Consider the following 22,424-nt stretch of genomic DNA (forward strand, 5'->3'; position numbering starts at 1 on the left):
AGGTCGCTGTCTTCTTGTAGCTTGCCTTCCTTGGAAATGCAGTGTGAGAGCTATCAGTCTTTTGTTGGTGGACTTCTTGTTTGCCAGCCCCTTCTTGATCTGCTCTGAAGTGAGGGTCGTGCAGGGAAGGGGGCCGTTACATGCAGGACCCAGGACTTCTTTGGTGTTTAGGGGGGTTTGTGAAAAGCCAGGCAGGCCTGTAGATGAACAATGGATGGTCCCATACTTAGGGAAGGTAAAGCCAGACTGTATTTGACCAGACCATATAGCCGGACTATAAAGCCAGAACCACTGTGCTTGGTGTTGCATCTGTCAGTGAATGGGTGATGCTGGCCAAGTCCCTAAATGATTCACCGGTGGTTCCTTGGACCTCACTTCATGGGTGCCCAGCACGAGGCTCCACTAGCCCTGAAGTGGCAGCTGAAATGGTCTCAGGAAAGTAATGAGGAGAAATGGTAGTTTGCTCTTGGCGAGCTCCTAGTGCTTCATACTCCTTCAATGGAGCTCTGGGCTACGGTAATCTGGTGATTCTTCAATAGCCCTTTCCATTGAGCCAGCAGAGACAGGAGGTCATTAGTGCAGGCACACACACACGGCATTCACGGGGTTCCCAAGCACACACATTTGCAGATCCCTCGTGCACCTCACAGCCCCTCTGTCTGCCCAGCACCCCTGCCCGGATAGTTAAGAAATAATTTATTTAGAAGACAGGAGAGACTGCAGTGATCACATGCAGGGCTCAGCAAGACAAGGGCGTGACCATCCCTGTTTCACATGCAAAGGGTCCCTTTTATACCCCTTTCTGCCTGTTCCTCCTTTGTTCCTTCCCCTGCTCAGCTGGCAGGGTTCCACCCGCCCCTCTCCAACATCCTTGAACCTCAGGTTTGCATCCCTGTCAGCTGCAAAGTCTCAGTTCCCACTCGGTTTCTTGATAGCCCATCAATCAGTGCGACTGACAAAGTGGGGTTTTTTCTTGCCTTTGTTTCCATTACATTTGCTTGCCAGGTTTGAGCCTCTCTATATTTTGTGTATGGCTTCTCCCTTTTCCTTGGTATCCCATTAGACAAGCCCACCCCATCAGGTAACCTCGCTGGAATAAACATTCCCACGTTCCACATACCCTTATCTATTAGTGTGATTGACCAGGTTTGGGTCTCATCACTCCCTCCCTTATTGTCTATCAGTCAGGTTTTCTTCTCTCTGTGTTCTTGTTTATGGCTTCCTCCTTTTCTTATCCTTTTTTTTTGCATGGAAAAGACTCTTGAGCAAATACTTTTAAAGGAACAGATGCTCTCTCCTTTCACAGGCCCTTGCAGTTCCTGGGCAAATAATGCCATGCTTCTCTTCTGGAGATCTGAAGCAGGGCAGGACCGGACCGGTGGCCTCCTTGGAGGTCAGTTTGTTCTAGTGTTTTGTTGTTATAATCTGTTTTAGTAAGTTTGCTACAAAGTCTTCACGAATCTGGTGCAAAGCTTGCCAGACTTCAATCGTTGCTCTGAAGATGGGAAGTGCTAGAGTTATTAATGCAAAAGAGATTAGGAACTTCAAAGCAGGAGCGTGCTGTATTTTCTTCTGCAGCTTCCACTTGAGAAACAGCTTAACACCTTTCTGCAGTGCTGAAAGAGGAAATAAATTGGTCTGAGGCAGATCCACTGTTTGAAACCTTGAGCATAGCCTGACATTTATCTGCAGCTGGAAAGAGTTCCATTGTAAAGGGCTTAGGCCAGTGCAACTGTAGCTCTCAATGGCACGCATTTGGAGAAGTCACTTTTGGACCAGTATTTTGAAGTTGAAATTTGAGGGAGAGATTTTGATGGGTGATGAAAGACTTCTCCATAGATCAGAAGAGATGTGAAGGGATTATACACTGTTGGGTTTTGAAGGAAAGGGGCTTTTTTGTTGTTATTCCTCTGGGCATTCTCTGAGAATCCTGAATACTCCTCTGAGATTCCTGAATCCCCATGATGAGGGTCTGAGGAAGGCAGTATGGTGCTTAGAAGCTCAGCTGCCTGTGGAGTCCACATGAAATGTAACCAAACAGCCAGACTATATACCAGGTTTTCAGGTTTGTGTCTGAATTGCAGTATTACGTGATTCTCATATGGCATGCAAGCTAGCTCAGTGTTGTTGTGGGAGGCCAGTGCCTGAATTTAGTGCAGGTGCCTCTTTAAGCATCTTACTTTCATATGACACTAAATCAATGCAGAATGAATGAGACAACTTCAGTGGCTGGGGACAACTTCACTATGCCAATTATACAGGTTGCAGTATGATGAAATGCACTTTCCAGCCTTTTCTTCTGTTTAAATCATTCCTGTTACATGCAGAAGGTGGGAAGGAGGCAGAGGACTTTTTCTGTGTTCTTCCATCACCTAACAGTGATAAAGTGAGCAACTGAGATTTCAGGCATGCCCAAGGATTTGGGGGAAGTCGCTGTGGACTTCTACTGTGCACAGTAAACAACACTGAATGAGTCAATTGTGCTCCCCCTCAACAGGAAGTGTTTTTCAAAGTTTTTTTTAATAACTGTGGGGTATTAATACACATGGTTTTTGGGCAAACTTGCCTTTTCTTTCCTGCTTTGCGGGTGGTTTGTGTCACACTCCCTTGTTCTATTTATGACTACAGCTTCCTGCTGCCTGTGCCATTCCTATTTTCTCTTGAACACCCCGAGTAAATTGTTTTTCACACTTGCTAGTTTTTGGTCTTCAGAAATGATGTATTCTTACACAGGAATTGCTTCATGAGAGCTGGAGAATGCATGTTCCTGCATCTGGGAGGGATGCTTTTTGCCATGCAATGGCAGAATCACCTGAGAGGCAAGCTCAGTGCACACAGTTGAGAGAAAAAGGCAGGAGAGTAAAGTGTTGAAAGAAGTAGAATTTGAGCTCACCATATTAGCTGGCTAACAGCCTTACTTTCAGGAAAAGATCTTTTTCAATATTATTTGCAAAGTAACATAAAGGGAATTGAAGTATTTGCTGATAGCATAAATAAAATTTTGTTCTGTGCTTTGGTGCAAATGAAGTGATGCTCCCTCAAAGACGGGAGAGGTCAATACAGGGATCAGCTCTAGAGGGTAACTGAAGTGTGTTTGTTTCCAAGGGTGACTTGTTAACTTTTGCATCCACAAACTTGTAATCCATGTACTATTCAGATCGCACATGTTGGCTGTCCTTGTTACAGGAGTGGACAGAGACCTGAGGGACAGGTGTTCAGGTGCTGCATCTGCTCCAGGCTTCTGGTGCACTGCCAGACCAACTTCTTTTTACACTGCAGTTTGTTTTCTCTGTGATTGAAAAGTTTCTTCCTAATATCCCACTTAATTTGTCAATATGCTGGATTAGGGACTGCTGATTGTATATAAACACCGAATAGCACAAGTTCTTCAGCATGCCCATCAGAGACAGGAAGGGAAAGAGTTAAGATACGACAATGAATTCAATGGGATGGCATAAAGGTACGATCCTTTCTCGAAGCATGTTGACTTGGAGTTCTTTTTGGAGTGGAGAAAGAAAGAGGAAAGTCTCTTTGTGGTATGAAAAGAGAAAATATTTTCTCTGAGTGTTAGTTTCACATTTTAGGAATTGATACCTTCCTAATTCTTTATGCTGGATTTGAACAACCTCTCCCTTGCCTTCTGAGGGCACTGAGTGTCCTTGCTGGTTTTTATCTAGTGAAAGAAATGACCAGTGCTCCTTCATCTCCCCCTCCACCATGCTCTTTCAGGTTTCTATGGGCACCATGCGACACCGAAGAAATGGCAATTTTGAGAGTTCCAGACTACTCTATTCCAGCATGTCTCGCAGCATAGATGTGTCCTGCAGTGATGCCGTGAGTATCTGGTACATCCTTGGTAAGCTTGGGTGTTGTCTTGGGCCCCAGGGGTTACGAAATTAGGTCATGTCAGGAGAAGGATAATTGATTTGTCAGTTTTCCCCTTATGAGGAAGTCTTCCTAGCCAGTGACCCCTCAAGCAGTAGCCGTGCTTTGTTGACATGGTGAAAGTCTAAGGATGTATTGCATTCCTTTTGATCCCTGTAACTCTTTATCGTACGTTCCTAGTCGCTTCTAGTTTTAAATCCTTTTTCACATTACAGTTAGAGACAAAATAAAGAAGAACCCCAACCTCTTCATGCAAATTGATGGCAAAGGCAAACAACATATAATTATGTTGAACGACCCTTGAAAAACCTCAATCGTTTGCTGATCACAGCGATTGTCTGGCAATTTTCTTGCTTCTGATGGGCTTGCAAGAGGCCTAATGACTAGCTTCTAGGTCTTTAGCAAGTGGTTCCCCCTCCCTTTTATTTTTTTGGTCTTGCATCATTGTGGCTTTTACTGGCTAATTGTGTTCTCTTCCATTTTTTTTGTTTTGGATATTATAGTCCTTTTCAAAGAATGCTTTTCCACTTGGAATAACTTCCACTAACTGCTCTTTAACTGTCAAAATGGTAAACTTAACTATAGCTGTATGGCTTCCCTTTTCATCCCAGGCTAAATCTTGGCCTGCAAATCCAATCTGTGCTTAAAAACAAACAAAACCCCCAAACCTCCAAACCTTTATCAGCAAGCCAGAAACTTTTTTTTTGCTTTCCTAGCTTGCAGAGGCAGATTGGGAATGAATTTGTACCTCCCAAGTTTGAAAGCTTCCCCTGCACTTGCGGAGTTTCAAGGTTAATATAAGAGTTAACGGTTAAACAAGCTGGAGAGACTTTGCATTCCACTGAGTTCACATAAAGCATAACTGCAGTTGTTCAGGTCTCCTACTGCTGGGGTCTTTTTGTGTTGAATTAAAATAGCCCCTACCCAAGAGGAGGGGCTTGTCTTTTTCTTTTTTTTTTTTTTTTTTTTTTTTCTTCCTTGGGAAGAAACAGTGTTTGCCATAGTCTTGTAAGCAGTATCTAGACCAGAGTTAACCACTGTTTGAAAAATAGTGTCAGTGCTGCAAGTTATTTGGAAACATGGCAACGCATGCGAATAGAAATGCTCTAGAGTCTACAGCTAACCATACTGTGCCGCTGAATGCAAGTAAGATGTTTTCTGTGTGGGTCTGTTGGATTAAAAGCTGAAATTAAAATAGGCTCTCCAGCAACTCTTAGGATATCAAATCTGTTTTGCTGTTTGAGATTTTTTTTTTTTTGAGGGGGGAGCCATACCTTTTGATTTTTTTTTAATTGTACATTGTGCTTGCAGATATAAAAATACTGATATAGTGTGTTTTTTTGGCATGCCTATTTGTGATTTTTAGTAGTCTTTTGTGTCCTGTTGACTCCCATCAGTACTTCCTAGTTGCCTCCAACCATCCACTTTGAGAAAGGAGACTTAGGAACTTTCACCAGTTTTACTTTGTGTTTAAACTGACTGTGCTGTTTCTGAGGTTTCTCCTGTTTCATGAGTTATTGCAAGTAATTTTTTTCTTTTTCAAGGATTTGGTCAACTTCATCCAAGAAAACTTTAAGAAGAGAGAATGTATCTTTTTTACGAAAGACACCAAGTCAATGTAAGCAGATATTTTTCTCTTGTTTTACAGACGTGGGGGGCTGGGAACTGAGGGTATTTCTGCCATGTGGCATGGGTTGGGCAGGGAGAAAACTTTTTGTTTTTTTTCTTAAGAATCTGAATCTGGCAGTGCAGCCTCACCTCAGTTTGGCTTGTACAACTCCTTTCGTTGTCACGGATTGTTTGTGTACGCCAGGGGTATTCTGCAGTCATGGTCAAAAAAGCTGCAAGACTAATGGTTGGACAGGCACCCTGGAGTCCTTCTCCCAGATCTAGACCAGTGCTCTCCAAACTATTTTGATTGCATATCCCATCAGTAAAAAAAAATCTTGAGCATACCCCCAATATATGTTTATTTATAAACTATGTACATCTAGTACTGTGCTAATATTATGTGCCTTATAAAACATACACAAAAATAGCAATTAAAAAAGAATGAGGTAAAGATGAAATAAACACAATTTTTAATTTTTTAAAAGTTTACTTAATGCATCTCCCACTTTGGAGACCACTGCTCTAGACTGTCAGGAGCTCGTGTAAAAAAAAAAAAATATCAGTCTGAGCTACTCCACAATTAACTTGATGCAAAACTAGAGGCCTGACCTTCATGCTAACTCTGACAGCATGCCTTCCAGTGGCTCTGTTAAAGGGCTTTAATATCAAATTCCCTATTTGAAGCATAATTGTGGCAATATATAGGTGCTTTTAGGGATGTGGTGCCAGCACTGGTATTGGTGTATAACAATGTATGTATGTATCAGAGCTTTGCGTAGTTTAAATTTTCCTTTTAAACCCAAATCACAAATTCCACGCACAAGCTGTTACAGCAGAGAGAACAGCCAACAGGTTTTGCTCGGGCTGATGCTCTCTTAAGATGTTAAACTTGCTCCATATTCAGGCACAAGTATTTATGCAATGTAAGTTTGAGGACTAGAACATTGCTTTTGGGTTTTTTTGGGTGTTGTTTTTTTTTTTTTTTGTAATCTCAGGAGAAAAGTGATCCAACTAATGCAGCTGCAGAAATCCTAATACAGTGCCCTGAGGGCTCTCAGTAACTCTACTCTCCTCTGAAGCTGGGAGGAAAAATACCTTGGAGAGAGAGAGGGAGGGAAATTAGTCTCATTTCAGAAAGTCTTATGTAGAAACTCTTCTGCCATCCAAAATGGGATGTCTGGCAAAGGACCAACGAAGGATGGAGAGCTGGTTCTTATCAGCTTCTCTTCCTACAAGCCCACTGGGAAAGGATTGCAAGTCATACTTTATAACTTCCTGAGTTTTTTTGTCTATCTGTTTTTAAGGTAAGCTGGTTTTATTTGCAAGCTACAGCGGAGTAGAAGAAAACATGTCAGTTTTCTCTCCTTCGGAAACGCATGCTGTGACTTAGCTTTACAGCAATCTTCACAGGAGGGCATTACTCAGTCTCATGTTTGCAGTCTGCAAGCTAACTGTAAAGGTCACTGTAAGCACACAAATTAATGTCCTCATCTTAATCCTTTTGGGCCAATGCATTAATTCCTCCCCCCCTTGCCAAATTGCACAGTGCTGTTAATAGCATCGTTCCTCTTGCTTTGTCTCCCCATCTACTTTTTTTGTGCTCTTAGCAAAATCAACATTGTGCAAGTGTTTACCTGATGTTGCCTGTTAACTGAGACTGTGGAGCTGCACTTGCTCCCTCCTATTGCTGTTGACAATGCTTACTGTACTTGGCTGACTACAGTTGCCAGTCAACTCTGTCTTTTCATAAGCAAGGACCCTTTCTTCATGTCCTCTGAGGAAGCAGGGATATAGGCTATGCAGAAGACTTCATGGTTTGTGCTGCAGCTTTTCCTAGGAAAAGAGTTCTCCTGGCTTTCCCAACTAGTCCTGCACAGCCAAAGTGCAGAATCTTCCTCCCCTTGATGCAATTTCAGTGCTGGTGAGGAGGGCATTGGTAGTAACTGCACTCCATGCTGTGCAGCGCATAGGGGAGGTGGTGGGGGAAGTGTTCTAGGAACACAGCAAACTGCTTGCAAAATCTGCTCAGAAACCAGTTGTCCATTCCCTCTTGATGTGAATATGTCTTAGGTGTGCTTAGACACCAGTCAGGCCCTGGGTTTGCATGGAAAGTGATTACACTTAGTAATCATCTTAGTGAACTCTTCATATCCGGCTGAGAGCACAAAAAGGGAAAGAAACCATTTGTACACATCAGATTAGCAGCAGATGAGGTCACTTCTGGTGGTGTCTGATGCTGAGTTCTGGTTCATTTTCTTCATTTCTGTGCACAGTTGTAGGGTTTCAAATTAAGCTGCTGGTGACCTAACTTGGTTTGTGATAATGAAAGAGGTCGCACAGGTAAGGCCCATCCAGAAGTGTCAGCTCATCTCTCAGCACAGACTGGTTCATGAGATGTACACTACTCCATTGCCCAGTGCTAGACAGAAGCAGATTCTGGGGGGAGGAACCATGATTAGATGCTGGGCTCAGCTGAGAGCTAGTTCTTCTTAGCTGTTAATTTGTCAGGTAGCACATCCAAGCGGAGTCGCATGCACAACTGGTTCCGGTGCTCCATCTGCTGCTTGACATGTTGAGTTGTGTTGGCACAACCCTGTTCCCAGTTGTTGTGCTTGATGTGACTGCTATGGGAGGCACCCTGTATTCTACAAGCTCCAGGTTTGTTGCAGACTAACACTTCTTGGAAATGTCCTGATTGAGCAGAAGTTTTTGAAGGTGGTGTCAGCCGTGAAAAATTTGTCTCTTGTTAATAAACATATTAGAGCTTACTTTTGTGTGCTCAGGATGATAACTGTGGGGTTGCATGTCTATTCATTCTTCTTTCAGGGGTAACTTATGTAAATGTGGATACCCTGAAAACCAACACATAGAGGGCACTCAGATTAATACCAATGAAAAATGGAACTACAAGAAGCACACTAAGGAACTTCCTACTGATGCCTTTGGGGACATTCAGTTTGAAAACCTGGGAAAAAGAGGAAAGGTAAGCGATTGTATTAAGGGTTTATGTCAGGCCCCTGTTGGGTGCACTGTATTCAGTCCTGAACCCAATGCCAGTGGAAGCCCCTGAAAAGCAGGGAAAGTGAAGCTAAAGTCGATTTTATTCTAATGGGAATGGAAGGAGTTAGGCTACAAAGGAGACAAGCTGGTTTCTCAGGCCCTGAAAATAGGTAACAAAGAATAATTTCCTGAATGTTATTTCTTTCTTAGGCTGATGATGGGAGTGAAAAGAGGTTATCTGTTTCCAGGCATGGCAGGAAGAATGGGTGAATGAGGGTGATGCTCAATTATTATTTTTCTTTTTTTTTGTCTAGCTAGTTTTATTGTAATTGGCCTGTAATAAAATTCTGAAGGTCTTGGGCTAGGAGGAAATAACTTTAAACTAGATCTGTGATGTCTCTCACTGGGACTCTGTACCCTGACCATATCAGAGTACAGTTACAGTGGCTATTTTGTGGTCCCTGTCTATACCAATGTCATGGGGTTGAGGGGCAACTTAGTACCCTTTTACCCATCTTTAGTGGTGAACATGATAAGCTGAAGTGCCTGAATGATCAAGCTCCTGATAAAGATGCTTTGCTCCTGACTGTCTGACTTTAACGCCAAGACAAGGCTGTTTTTTGGAACATTGCACCTTTCTAGTGTGGACTAACCTATGCTTTAGAAAGAAAATGGTGTGAGGGTGCTCAGCAGTTCAACTCCTGGGACAGGAGCATGTGTAACATGCCTTGCCTTTGAAGGTGCAGCAGGATCCATGAGGTGATAACCATGAGGATTTCATATCTGTAGGGATGTAAGACCTTTCTTTGGAGGATCTGTACTCTTCAGTGCAGAAGTTGCATGTACCTGCTTGCTACTCCATTAAATCATCACTTGTGCTTTGTAATGGCTTTAAAATTGCACCGCATGTCATCCAATGCCTGCCTACACAGCTTGATGACCTATATTCCCTTCCTCCTTAGCTGTTCTATGTGCAGATCATCAGAGTCTGTGGATGTACAGTGCTCCTTCCCATACAGTTGTATCTTAGGCCTTGGACTGGACACTCTGAGGGATGTTGTGGGATCTTGGAATGGGGTTTGTATGTCCCACACCCTCATAGAGTAATTTTGTTTGGAAGGTCTCTCCAGAGTTTTCTAGCCAAAACTCTTCCTTAAAGCATATCCACATAGACCAGCTTGCTCAGGCCCATAACCAATGGAATATTGAGTATTTCCCAGGGTGGAGATCTTACGATGATTGTAAATTCAGTAGGGATGTAAGATATCAGTGGAACTTCAGAGGTTTTATTCTGTTTGTCGTGGTTTTTTTTTGTTTTTCCTTGGTGTAGGGCCAACAGAGGGGTGGAAAGAAGGAAATAGGTGGTGTGGCTGATGATTTGTACTGATACTGTGTGAGGAGTCACATGTGGCTGAGCTCATCTGTTTCTTCTAAATGACTGATATTTACTGCCAGTGCAGCTTGCTTGAGACAATCAAAATAAATGAGGAAAATCAGAGCATGCTATGTAAATTAATTGGGTTTGTTTTGCATAAAGTAGGAGAAACAAGAGGCATTTCTGTGGGAAATAAAGACTGAAGGTTTTGAATCATGCTTAAACAGATCCAAGTACTTCACATATTTCTTGATGTGCATATTTTAACTTCATACTACTGTGTTGTAAGCTTCTGTGTACCTTTACTGAAAGAAGAACGGTTCACTCTATTGCAATATTTCTAAGTTCTCAAAACTTAGGTGTTCTTTCTTTAGCTTGTGTCCCCCTTCCCACCTTGGAAATCAGTTTGTGTTCCCTTAGTGGTTTCATGAGGACTCTCAAGGCCGCTGTGCATGTTTCAGAGCACACACTGTTCAAATACTGCATGTAAGTCTCCTAATCCATCCCATCAGCACATTGGCTGGAGTTACATCTCTATTCCACATTCTCATTCCTTATACTTGAAGGCACCTGCTGGTCTTAAACATTGCAAAATATTGTCTCTTGATCTCATGCGTGGTGGGGAGGACTTCAAACCCAAGGTAACCTAAGAATTGCTGACTATTATCATTGAGGGATGGGAAGTTTTATACCATGCGTATTTTAAGACGGATTGAGTCCTTAGAAGTTCTGAGCAGAAATATTAGATGCGAACAGACCGATAAAATCTCGACCCTGCTTGCGCACTCTTTTTTTCTGCAGTGTTGCTCGGACCCTGTAATGTCCCAGGACATTGCAGTTGCTGTATTTTATGTTCTGGTAGCCCTTAATGTGAAAAAAAATACTTCTCTGAATGCCTTTCTGAGTTCAGCTACTGGGAATGCACTTGTCACGGCCTGTGTTGGAGGGTTGTGTGGGTGGTGGTTGGGGTGCACCATCTGGCTGTACCAGCAGATGGCACCGGTGGACCTCGGAGAGAGACAGTGGCTGCACCGAGGGCTTCACCCGCTGCCGTCGAGCCTGCACAGGACTCGGGAGGCGGCAAGTGCCAGCCCTATAGTTGCTGGGACATTGAATGTATAGGTGAAAACAACAAGTCGTTCAACCGGAAACCTTAACGGTTGATGGAATGAAGGTGGTCATACAGACATAAGGTACTTTGTGTGTCAGTCGCGTTTAGGAGAAATGCCTTTTAATCTAATGAGGTTTGCTGTGGGGATGGCTCACCGGCTCAGTGGAGCAGTTAACGTTTCTGGCAGGCTCCCCTCCCCTATGAGGGGGGACTCTCTCCTGAAAAACACCAAGGCTTTACGTGGCTGATGCTTCTGAGAGCAGAAGCTATGGGAATCCCTTAGCTTTCCTGTGTAGGTGCTAGAGCCTGCGAGGCTTCCTCAGTGATGTGCTGTTCTGAGCCAGATGCAATAACTGTTCCTGGGAACCTGTCCTGGAACAGATTAATATGTTCCTTAGTTCAAGATAAATGTTTGTCAAGATAGGACATTTCTTCCTCAAAATAATCCCTTGGTTTTCCTCTGCTGCAAATACTGGGCAATCTATACAAAATCCACTAGGATTCAGGTCCAAGTTACTCCTTTTCATCTCCTGGTGTGGACTGTATAGCCATGACTGTCTTCCACAAGTCCATCATGCTAAGCTACCAACAGTGGTGAAATTGTAAAGGGGCTCTCAAATAGCATAGCAAGAAAAAGCCAGAGAGCCTTTTACATAAATTGAGACATAGTAGGTCCACCTGAAGCCAGTTTATCTATCTAGTGTCCTTTATGGCATCCTCATACAGTGTTCAGGCTTTATGACATATTTGATAAAGTTGTTATGTGTTATACTTAAAATGCTGTTATGGGTATGTGTTACAATAGGGACGCCATACACATGGAGCCTGGAATTCATAGTTCATTAAATTAAGGCTTGAATAGTGTAATTGAAATACAACTGTAATTATTAGCTCACTTACAACAATGCTACCAGTAATCCATGATCTAAGCTATAAATAGTATTGTTACAGTTAAAATTGTTAAACCGTAAACTTCCTCAGTGTTGTGTTCATCCTTCCAATGTTCCTCTGAATCCCAAGGTCAGTGCTCTTGCCTTCCTCTAGTGGAAGGTTGGTTAGGTGCCTGGTTGCAGGGGGAGGATAAAGATGCTTTAGAGGAATAAACAAAGACTTTGTCATCACTTCACCTACTGGCTGTTGGAATAAGAGTGTACATTAGAGAAGAAAATGCAATTCCTGGTCTGTTCCCAGCTATCACTATTTATCTTTTGCTATATTTGTTCTCTTATTTTCTCTCACCCAAGTACATCCGTTTGTCATGCGACACAGACTCTGAAACACTCTATGATCTCATGACCCAGCATTGGCACCTGAAAACCCCTAACCTTGTCATCTCTGTCACGGGGGGCGCAAAGAACTTTGCACTCAAGCCCCGGATGCGCAAGATATTCAGCAGACTGATCTACATTGCCCAGTCCAAAGGTAAAGACATGCCTATGTGTCTGTATTATTTTATTGCTGCATAATACTGTTGGAGAGGTAGCAGCTCAATGGCTCAGCAGGGAAGCAGAGCATTCAGTTTGTTTCTGCTCGGCTGATGCACTTGGGGCAAATGTGACCGAACAGTTTGGAAGTAACAGGGTTGAGAGCTCGTCAACAGGATGCCCATAATAATGTGAGGTAAGTTGTGTAGCATATTTTCTGCTTTTATCTTATCAATGCTTATAAATATCTTAGGGGCAGGTGTCAAGAGGATGGGGCCAGACTCTTCTCAGTGGTGCCCGGTGACAGGACAAGGGGCAACAGGCACAAACTGAAACATGGGAAGTTCCATCTGAATATGAGGAAAAACTTCTTTACTTTGAGGGTGACAGAGCACTGGATCAGGCTGCCCAGGGAGGGTGTGGAGTCTCGTTCTCTGGAGATATTCAAAACCCATCTGGGTGTGACCCTGTGCAAAGTGCTCTAGGTAACCCTGCTTTGGCAGGGGGTTGGACTAGATGATCTCCAGAGGTCCCTTCCAACCCTAACCATTCTGTTATTCTGTGTTTAATTGAAGAATAAATGCCTCTTCTGAGGTGTAAGGTCTTGAGAGGGGGTTGGGTTGTGGTATCTTAAAGGTAATACATTAGGAGTGTGGGTATTGCACTACCTTCTCCCAGGTTATTGCATGTTGTCCCCAGGGGCCTGGATTTTCACAGGAGGCACGCATTACGGGCTGATGAAGTACATCGGGGAAGTGGTCAGAGACAACACCATCAGTCGGAGCTCAGAGGAGAATGTGGTGGCTATTGGCATAGCAGCCTGGGGCATGGTTTCCAACCGAGACAGTCTGATTCGCACTGGTGATAATGATGTAAGAAATGTGTATGGTTGGTGGGGAAACAAAGAGAAGGCTTGGCTGTAAATTATACAGGTTGTGTCCCTGACTGACCACTGCTCTCAGCAATGTCTGCTAGGCTGCTGCTAGCAGCCATGTGATGACTGCTTGAGTGGTCAGTCAAGCTTTGCTTGTATGTTCTGGTAAAGCAGAACTTAGCAGAATGCTTTCCAGTGCAATGTTTGTGTAGGAACACGTCTGTCTACTTAGTCTGACCTGCTGCGTCCTAAACAATTCAGCCTTGGGCCAGCTTTTCTTCAGTGTACTTAGCAGTGAGAAGAGACATCAGGTGCTCTTCCCAGAACAGGAAGAAACTAAAGTGTTCTCATGTTCAACACAGCTGCACACATCAGGCCTGGTGGGGAGGATGTCAGCTGTGGGCTTAGAATACCTGTGTGGAAGTTCAGCTGCTCTAATTTCATGTCTGGCAGAGCATTAGGGAATAACCTCTTTCATGGTTATTCTAGCTGCTGCGAAATCCCTACACAGTAGCTCGTAGTGGAGATTCCCGTGAGCTAAGACATGTTGTACCTGCTGCCACTGTTACAGATCTTGCTCATGGATACTCTTGTCCTATCTGTCAGATACCCTTGTCTTTTGTGCACTAGATGTTATAGAACATGTCTAAAAAACATCCTGCTAGATAAATAAAAGCAGTTTAGTTTACTGAGGGCTCTGAAGAGGTTTGAGGGTTGAACTAGATGATGTCAAGAGGTCCCTTCCAACCTAAAAAATTCTCCAGTTCTGTGAGGTGTTGAAAGTAAGTTTACCACAGATTTAATGTTTCTGGTGGCTGAAGGAAGCACGTGTTGCTTAACAGGATCTCTGAAAGGACTAAGCTGTTGCAAGTAACTTTCACTGTTCCATTGGCTGAGGTGAGGTTATGAGAGGATCATCGCAAATCAGGCCACTCTTGTAAAGAAAAAATTCTCTACAAATATTCATGCTGTGCTCTTGTATGGGGTTTCTCTCACTGTCTTCTTCTGCTGTTGGGATAGCCAGTGAGCAGTGTCCTGAGTCAGGAAATCCGGACTTCTAACTAATGAGGAATAGTTGGTGGCTAGGGGTTCAGCTGTCACTGGCTTGTCCTTGAAGGCTTGTGCATGCTCTGCTCTTGCATCTCTTTTAAACACTATGCTTGTGCTTCTAGGGGTACTACTTGGCCCACTACATAATGGATGATCTCAAGAGAGACCCACTCTATTGCCTGGATAATAATCACACCCACCTCTTACTGGTTGATAATGGCACCCATGGACACCCCACGATAGAGGCAAAAGTACGAACTCAGTTAGAAAAGTACATTTCGGAGCGGGTTATCCCAGGTAGGTGTGGCATCAGGTTGCAGACCTCCTCCTCCTTAGTCCTTGCATGCTTTGGGGCTGATTCACAGTGATTTTCTGGGAACAAGAGAGTAGCGTTAGCATCCCTTGGATGCTGAGTTGGAAGGGATGTGTTAACTGCATTGCATCTTGAGCACTTTCAGGAACAACCAGGCTTCTTCAGAGCAATACCCCTCCCCTCATCTTTTTTTTGGTATGTGACTATGGTCCTTTGTGGGACACAGCAAATCATCCAGCCATTCAGTCCTTCCCTCCCTTCCTGCTGGACTCTCTGTTGGAAGTTGACCCTTCTACATAGTTCCTACCTGGCACTGAATTCCAGGTAGCTGAAGCACAACTACACAGGACCTGAAGTTAGGCTTTTCCCAAAATATTCATTTGGGAGGGTGATTGATCCATCTGCAACCTGCTCCTAAATAATTTATCTTTCAGCACCTTCTTTGCCAAAATGGAAAAAAAAGTCAAAAGCCTTGTCAGGAAATTTAGCTAAAGTTTGTTTTGTGTTGTGTTTTTTTTTTTTTGTTTGTTTGTGTTTTTTGGTTTTTTTTGGTTTTTTTACTGTTTACCTCAGCTGAAGCATATTTGCTGTTAGTCATGACGAACCACCCAGAATCGTTATGAAACTTATGTCTCTTAAACACTAGCTCCTAGATTTACAGAATTCTTAGCTTTCCTTTACAATTGAAAATGTGAAGTCAGAGGTTCTGAATCTTCAACTTGTCATAAGAACCTTGCACCTAGGCTCAAAATGGTCAAAGCAATAGCAATAGGTAAATAGAATAAAATCATGTTTGGGGGACTTCAGAGCTAGTAAAAATTATGATTGTGAGGAGGAAAAAAGCATCTGGTGGAGAAGGATGTCTGAAGCCAGCTATGCAGACTGTTAGGCAAAACTGAGTTTTCATTAAAACCAGGAAAAAGCTGTTAATGAATTTGGCAAAATCAACAGTACAACAGTATTGGAGTGTCTGCATGAACTACTTGGAAATTCATTGTACTCAGGAAAAATAAGTTGTTCAAACTGCTTTAATGGATGGAATCTTTTTCCTTTTTTTCCTTTTGGCTTGTTCACAGAATCTAATTATGGTGGGAAGATTCCAATTGTGTGTTTTGCCCAAGGTGGAGGGAAGGAGACTTTGAAAGTAAGTTTTTTTTTTTTCTTATTTCCAGGAGTGACAGTAGGCACATTGCTCTAATATTTGAGACACATTGCTCCACAAGCAACATGATAAAGTAGACAGTCCTGTAATTTACTGAAGCTTGCCAAGCACTTGCTGTAGAAAGACCTTGCTTGCAATTGCATTTAAGCTTATGAAGTTGGTTTCAGTTAAAATTTTCTTTGCAAAATTTCTACCTCAGACTGACATCCTGGAAAACTTTTGGCTGGGACAGTTCAGTTGTCTTAGTTCTTCCATAACAAATCCAGCACAAAAATGTTTGTTTCTTGTGTTTATTTGAGCAGCAAACAGAAGAGCCTTTGTCAGCCGTGTAGCTCTTGATCCTTTTTATACAAATTTGCCTAAACTTTGGTTTGGAAAAACTTGGCTTGCCCATGCTCAGTGGAGATCAGTGCTTTCTAGTAATATACAAGGAAGATCAGCTTGTGCTGGAGATACTCCAGCTCAGAGCTTGCTTGAACTGACTTGCGATGGCTGCCCCTGAGTACTGGGGGCTGCACCTAATTTAAATCTAGATAGCTGAGCAAGGCAGGAGGGCTCTGCTGATTCTGACCCCTGGAAGGGGAGAGAGCAGGTATCATCATCAAATAGACGACAGGTAGGAAGAGGATGAACAGAATGGAGAGCAGAGAAGGCAGAAAGAAATGTCTTGAAACAGGATGTCTAAGTAACTCTTAGGGAAGGGGGAAAAAGAGATGACTTCTAGATCTGCCTCAGTGTTAAACAACAGGATTGTTACTTCCCCTTCCACCTTGCAAGAGTGACGATGAGTGGCCTGAGCGAGGAGGGTAGGACTGATGGAGCAAAGGGTCCTGGGACCAGAGGATGTGAAATCAGGCTGGGTGGGAAGGGAACAGCAACAGTGGGTGAGGATGAGATGGCTCTGACTAGCAGCAAGAAGAGTTGACGTAGCCTGGGCTGAAGAACCCTGAGAAAGTGCTGGGAAAGGGGCTGGATTTTGCAAGAGGGTAGGAGACAATGATGAGAGTCTGTCAGTGTTTGAGTCAGTAAAATTGAAGCAGGGTGATATTTATAATTATCTCTTTTGAAAAGGTGATTTTGGTACTACCTGTTCTGACCAGAGCTATGCTGTTAGTAATGAGGCTAATCAAACTCGTTTGCCTGTCAGGATGACTATGTGAATTCAAAGCACGGTCTCTGTTACCACTTCATTGCTAACGTTAATCAATTAGTCTGAACCACTCTGTGGAATTTCAGGTCATTATCCCAGCATCCCTGTATGTTTTCTGGGCGCTTTGGTTCCATTCACGTGACTAATTTTAGCTTTGCCCACAGGTAGATTGTAGATGAATACAGATGCAGAGCTCAATGTGTTAATCAGAGGACCTAAGATGAAACTAAACCATCCATTCAGGTTTTGGAGCAAAGCTTTGCTGAAGTGACATGTTGAATATGCCCATCTCTCTTTTTAGTTCCAAACTACCAATGTTTGAGAGAACTTGGCCATCACTGAAGGAGCTGTTTCTCTACACCTCGCACTGTAGTTACTTGGGCAGCCTTGTGGTTATAGGTATGTTATGGAGAGACCTCAAACCTGCTGTTAAGAAATGATACACAACACAGACTTACTAGCTATCTAACCAGAATGAATAAAAGCCATGTTAAATCAAATGTGTAATTCCTGGCAAGAAGTTCCTCTGAAAAGTAACTGGATGCCACAAAGATGATTAGGGGAGTGGAACATCTCCCTTATGAGGGGAGGCTGAGGGAGCTGGGTCTCTTTAGCCTGGAGAAGAGGAGACTGAGGGGTGACCTCATTAATGTTTATAAATATGTAAAGGGCAAGTGCAAAGAGGATGGAGCCAGGCTCTTCTCAGTGACATCCCTTGACAGGACAAGGGGCAATGGGTGCAAGCTGGACCACAGGAGGTTCCACTTAAATTTGAGGAAAAACTTCTTTACGGTGAGGGTGACTGAACACTGGAACAGGCTGCCCAGAGAGGTTGTGGAGTCTCCTTCTCTGGAGACATTCAAAACCCGCCTGGACATGTTCCTGTGTGATATGGTCTAGGTAATCCTGCCCCGGCAGGGGGATTGGACTAGATGATCTTTCGAGGTCCCTTCCAATCCCTAACATTCTGTGATTCTGTGATAGTTCAGTTAGGGGTTCATGCCGGTCTCTTGGCTATTTATCAGTGTTACTAGTACACGGAGATATTGGTGTCTGCTGCCTTGCTCATTTGTAGGTGAAGCCATCTTCTCAAGGAGTAAATAGAGTCTCTGATCAGCACAAAGTGACACAGCAGGTTCTCTGCTGTGGACGTCTGTCCTTGGCATGCCTTGATCTTAGCGGTGTTGGCTAGGAAAGACTCCCTCTTTCTCAGCTTCTGAGGCTGGTGCATGATGACAGGAATCAGCTTTAGCAGAGGAGAAGTAAAACTGTTTCAGGCTTCTGTTTTAAACTCCCTGTGATGTAAAACACTCACTTTAGCTGGACCCTTCTTAAGAAAACCACTTTGACCTGGTTGGCAAGAAAAAATGCCTTGCTTTTCTCATGGACGCATTGTTCAATTGACAAGAGTATGGTGCTCACAGTTTTGACAAGTCTAAGTTGATTTTTTTGTTCTTAGGAAACGGTCTCTTCGGATAGCTGATAGATGTTCTGTCTTTCCAGTGACTGATCATAACTTGCATTGACTACTTTTGTACAACTTTCTGGCAGGCAGCTTCTGTTCCGGTGACTGTGTTCTCAATGGTAGTGAAGCAAATTAAATAAATGTCTCCTGTTGTGGTCCTTGCAACAGGAGGGCTAATGATCCTTCCATCATTATTTCAACACTTTTTTTTTATCTTGCTGGTAAGCAGTGTACAACATCGCTGTGTGAGAAATCACATAAGTAGCTACTTGGAGACATTCACTAACGTTGGAGTTCGATGTTCTCGTGATGCTACAGACGTGATCTCTGTGTAAAAGACTGCTGCTTGCATATCCAGCAAATAAAGCCAGAGTCCTTTTACTCAGCTGTGGTGTTCCCTGAGCAATGCTCAAGGCAGTGGCTGTAGCTAGGCAGTGTTGTAATGTGTCCTGAATGCCATTTCTGCTTGGCAATTTTCCTGATCTGCTAATCAACTCTAAAATTTGGCAGATGGTGATTTGCGTCCCTCAGTGTCTGTGGGGCTCTTCACAGCTCTCTGTCATTAGGTGAATGCTCTTTTAAAGAGTGGTCATTGGTAAGGTATCAGTAGGTAGTAATAAAAATACTGCTCTGGACCATGGGTTTCTGTTTTACTCACCTAAGTCAAACCCACAATCTCTAGGCTTTCTTACTGAACAGTAGGCTCTAATAACAGTCATGCTTCAAGTGGTGACCTCTCCCTCTTTGGCTTCCTAGTCTATCAATGTGGCCATCAAGAGTAAGATTCCCTGTGTTGTGGTGGAAGGCTCTGGCCGGATTGCTGACGTTATCGCTAGCTTGATGGAGGCAGAAGGCACTCTTGCTTCTTCATGCGTCAAGGAGAGCTTGCTCAGGTATCTGCCTCGCACCATTTCAAGGCTCTCGGAAGAGGAGACTGAAAGCTGGATCAAATGGGTAAGTCTGTGCTACTGCAGGGAGCTAGTGAGGCTGAGGGGTAGAGGAAACAGGAGGTCAGGAGCAGCCAGTGGCTTCCAAATCAGGGATGTTGCTATCTGGTGATACTTACAGGATATGCGGGGCTCCTGGCTGTGACGTATCCCTGAGGAGTGCATTTAACAGGATTTAAAAAAGAAAAATTCGAAACTCTTCTATTTTATAGGGATTGTAACCAAAGGGGCAGGGAATTGCATTATTTTGGAACAGCCGCACATGTCTGGGTTTAGGTCTGGGCACAGGAGAGCTAAGGCCAGGTGTTTTGTAACTGTCTGCTCCCTGGATGCTTGCAATTCCTGTTGGATGTATTTCTTGGCTGATGTGCTGGTTGGTGTTGCAATTCCCTTGAGTGCTTTGTGAAGGTGGAGAAATTGGATATTTGCTGAATCGAGCCTCGTGCTGCTAAATGCTGCTGGATTGCCCAGGGACAAAGGGTTATCACTGCTACCCCACAGACTTTCAAATTTTGGCATATCTACTTCAGGATTTTCTCATTTGTTCCAGGGTTTTTGTCTGTCTTCCTGCATCCCTTAAGATATCAGGCAGGACAGATTTCCCTTACAGATTAGGAGTGGGGCCTTTAGGACTAGCAGCTTGCTTGGTCAATATTCTGTCACAGCAGCATCCCTACACCATCTGCATTGGGACATTGTTGCTAAATAAAGCATTGAGTTACTAGGCTGTGTACATGGGATGCAGTTGAAGGTACAGCGCTGTACATACACCAGCAAATTCTTCTTTTTTTTTCTGCCTTTTTTTTTTGCCTCTATGAGTAGAGGTAAAGCCTTCAGGATGTAGTCACCATTGTGATCCTATATGTAACTGTTTATTACGAGAGTGGTTTTTGGAGACTGGGGAAACTGGAGTACTAGGGAGAACATCTACCATCTTGGGTTGCTTGGGCCTGTCTCAGGAAACCGTTGCAACTCTCTGGTTACCTGACCTTCAGATGGATACGGTTTTAGGTATACTTCTGCTCTCCTTAATAGGAACAGAAAAAAATCGAGCTCCAGGAAAAATCTTAAATGTTCTGTTATTTTTCAGAAGCCTTAGCTCCGGCAATACTTCAGCTCACTTGAACAATCCATTAACTTGAGCTAATTGACTTTCTCAATTAACTGCCCAATGCTTTATCCTGGGGTCTGATTCTGTTTTCTTCTCTTGGTTAATTATCTCCTACCCACGCTCACAGCGGGGAGCAGGGAGTGCATATTCAAACCTCAGCCAAAGTTCGTAATGGGGGATGGAAAATGTTGTATTGCTTCTTGTACACTTAAGGCCCCTTCTCTCAGCTTTCTGCCCCCCTGCCTTTAACTTTTTTTTTTTTTTTTTTTTTTTAAATGAATGTAGCATTGCAAGTTGTTTGCAGGCCCTGGAGACGAACTCAGACACTCAAATTCCTGTGTGTATTTTCTTTGATGTAAACCAAGCAAAGCTTCTGGGTATTGAAGTTTAAGGAGGTATTGTTTCGGGTAAGGCCTGAGTCAAAACTCTTGGTCAGAGCTTGGCAGAGTGAGTCCATGGGACAACCTGCAAATTCCACAGGGAAGCCTGCTCCACTTGACCCTGTTTTGAGCAGTGGGGTCTCCAGAGCTATCTTATAACCTCAACAATTTTCTGGTTCTGTATTAAGAAGCTTACAGGACAAAGGGCAGGAATAGGGCATGGCCTTTTGCAGAAAAAGTCCTGCAGAAACCGAGCCTGAACTTGCAGTTTGAGGCTGGGGGCTGTGGCGTCCAAACCTGAAGAGGAAGAACCTGCTCTCTGAGCAGACCATGAGCCTCTGGTTTGCAGAAGGAGCTCTGTACTGACGAGCATGGAGCTGCTGAAGACAGTTTTCCCTGTTCGGGAAACAAGGCCACAATCTTCACAACTTCTGCTGAGCTGCCTTGGGTTGTACGTCGTCCTGCAATCAAGAATGGCTAAGATTGTTTGTTTCCTATGTCCTAGAATGAAAGTAACTTTATAAGCCTTGGTTATGTGAGAAATGATCTCTCTTTTTTGGCAAAGCACAAGGAGGTAGAAACTGTTCTCTGATAAAATGCTCAGCTTTTGTTGAAACTTGCACTGTCACAATCTGTTTTTTCTTTATGAGTAGTTTCTAATTACTGAGATGATATCTTTTTGGTTATGATGTTCTGCATAGAGGGAATCACAGTTATTTGCTGTATGTTCAGAGGATAATTAATCTTGTACTTTGGTGACTTTAAAATAAATTTCATTATCTACTTCTATCCGGACTTGATTAAATTTTAACTGTATGTGGAAATAAGACTGAGAAGCAGCTTTGCTGCAATGTGAGGAGAATTTTCCTTTAAAGGTGCTCTAGGAGATCAACTGCTAAACAGCCTAGACTGCTTTGAAATGAAACTTTTCCATTTTGTAGATCAAAGAAGTCCTTGAGAACCCTCATTTACTGACAGTTATCAAAATAGAAGAAGCTGGAGATGAAATTGTGAGCAATGCCATTTCTTTTGCTCTGTACAAAGGCAAGTAATTGGTTTTTTCTTTTTTTTTTTTTTAAATAGATGGAAAAAGATGACTATTTATTTTCTAGAACAGCCTTCCCTAGAGCAGTGCCATCGCTCTAGAGTTAAGCTCCTGCCACAGCGTGGAGCTTGTCTTCATCTGAAGTGGTGTGGACAGCCTACAGCAGCATTATGGTATCTGTTAGTGTGGTGAGATCAAAACCCAGTCCAGATAATTAGGAAGGCATTCAGCAGAGCTTTGGGGATGCTGGGATAGTGTCTCTGAGAGTAGCACACAAGTATGCAACACAACAGGGAGTCAGGAAGCCGAGCAAAGGATCTTTTCTGGTTATACTGCAGAAGTGGATTACTTGGCATCCTGCAATGTAAAATCAGGTAGCTTTGGTATATGTGGATTGAAGAGGTTTGACTGGCATTCAGCAGGGAGAGAAGTATTCTGTTAATTAACAGTCAAGGTGCAGGGCTGCTTCCTAACTCTTTCAAATCCCAGCGACTTGCCACTGTGAATAATTCAGACCTGGG

At 43.3% G+C, this 22,424-nt stretch overlaps 1 protein-coding gene across 1 annotated transcript in view; it reads left to right on the forward strand.

Moving 5' to 3' along the window:
- Positions 1-3,717: 3,717 nt before the first annotated feature.
- Positions 3,718-22,424, forward strand: part of TRPM8 (transient receptor potential cation channel subfamily M member 8) — a 44,002-nt gene continuing 25,295 nt past the window's right edge. Inside the window, exons 1-9 of the mRNA XM_068407471.1 lie at positions 3,718-3,834; positions 5,430-5,503; positions 8,323-8,479; positions 12,227-12,404; positions 13,106-13,278; positions 14,453-14,627; positions 15,720-15,787; positions 19,177-19,374; positions 21,800-21,902. Of these exons, the coding sequence (XP_068263572.1) occupies positions 3,718-3,834; positions 5,430-5,503; positions 8,323-8,479; positions 12,227-12,404; positions 13,106-13,278; positions 14,453-14,627; positions 15,720-15,787; positions 19,177-19,374; positions 21,800-21,902 (1,243 nt within the window). The remainder of the gene's footprint in view (positions 3,835-5,429; positions 5,504-8,322; positions 8,480-12,226; positions 12,405-13,105; positions 13,279-14,452; positions 14,628-15,719; positions 15,788-19,176; positions 19,375-21,799; positions 21,903-22,424) is intronic.

This window comes from Nyctibius grandis, chromosome 9 (assembly GCF_013368605.1).
Source record: "Nyctibius grandis isolate bNycGra1 chromosome 9, bNycGra1.pri, whole genome shotgun sequence".
NCBI classification, from domain to species: domain Eukaryota; kingdom Metazoa; phylum Chordata; class Aves; order Nyctibiiformes; family Nyctibiidae; genus Nyctibius; species Nyctibius grandis.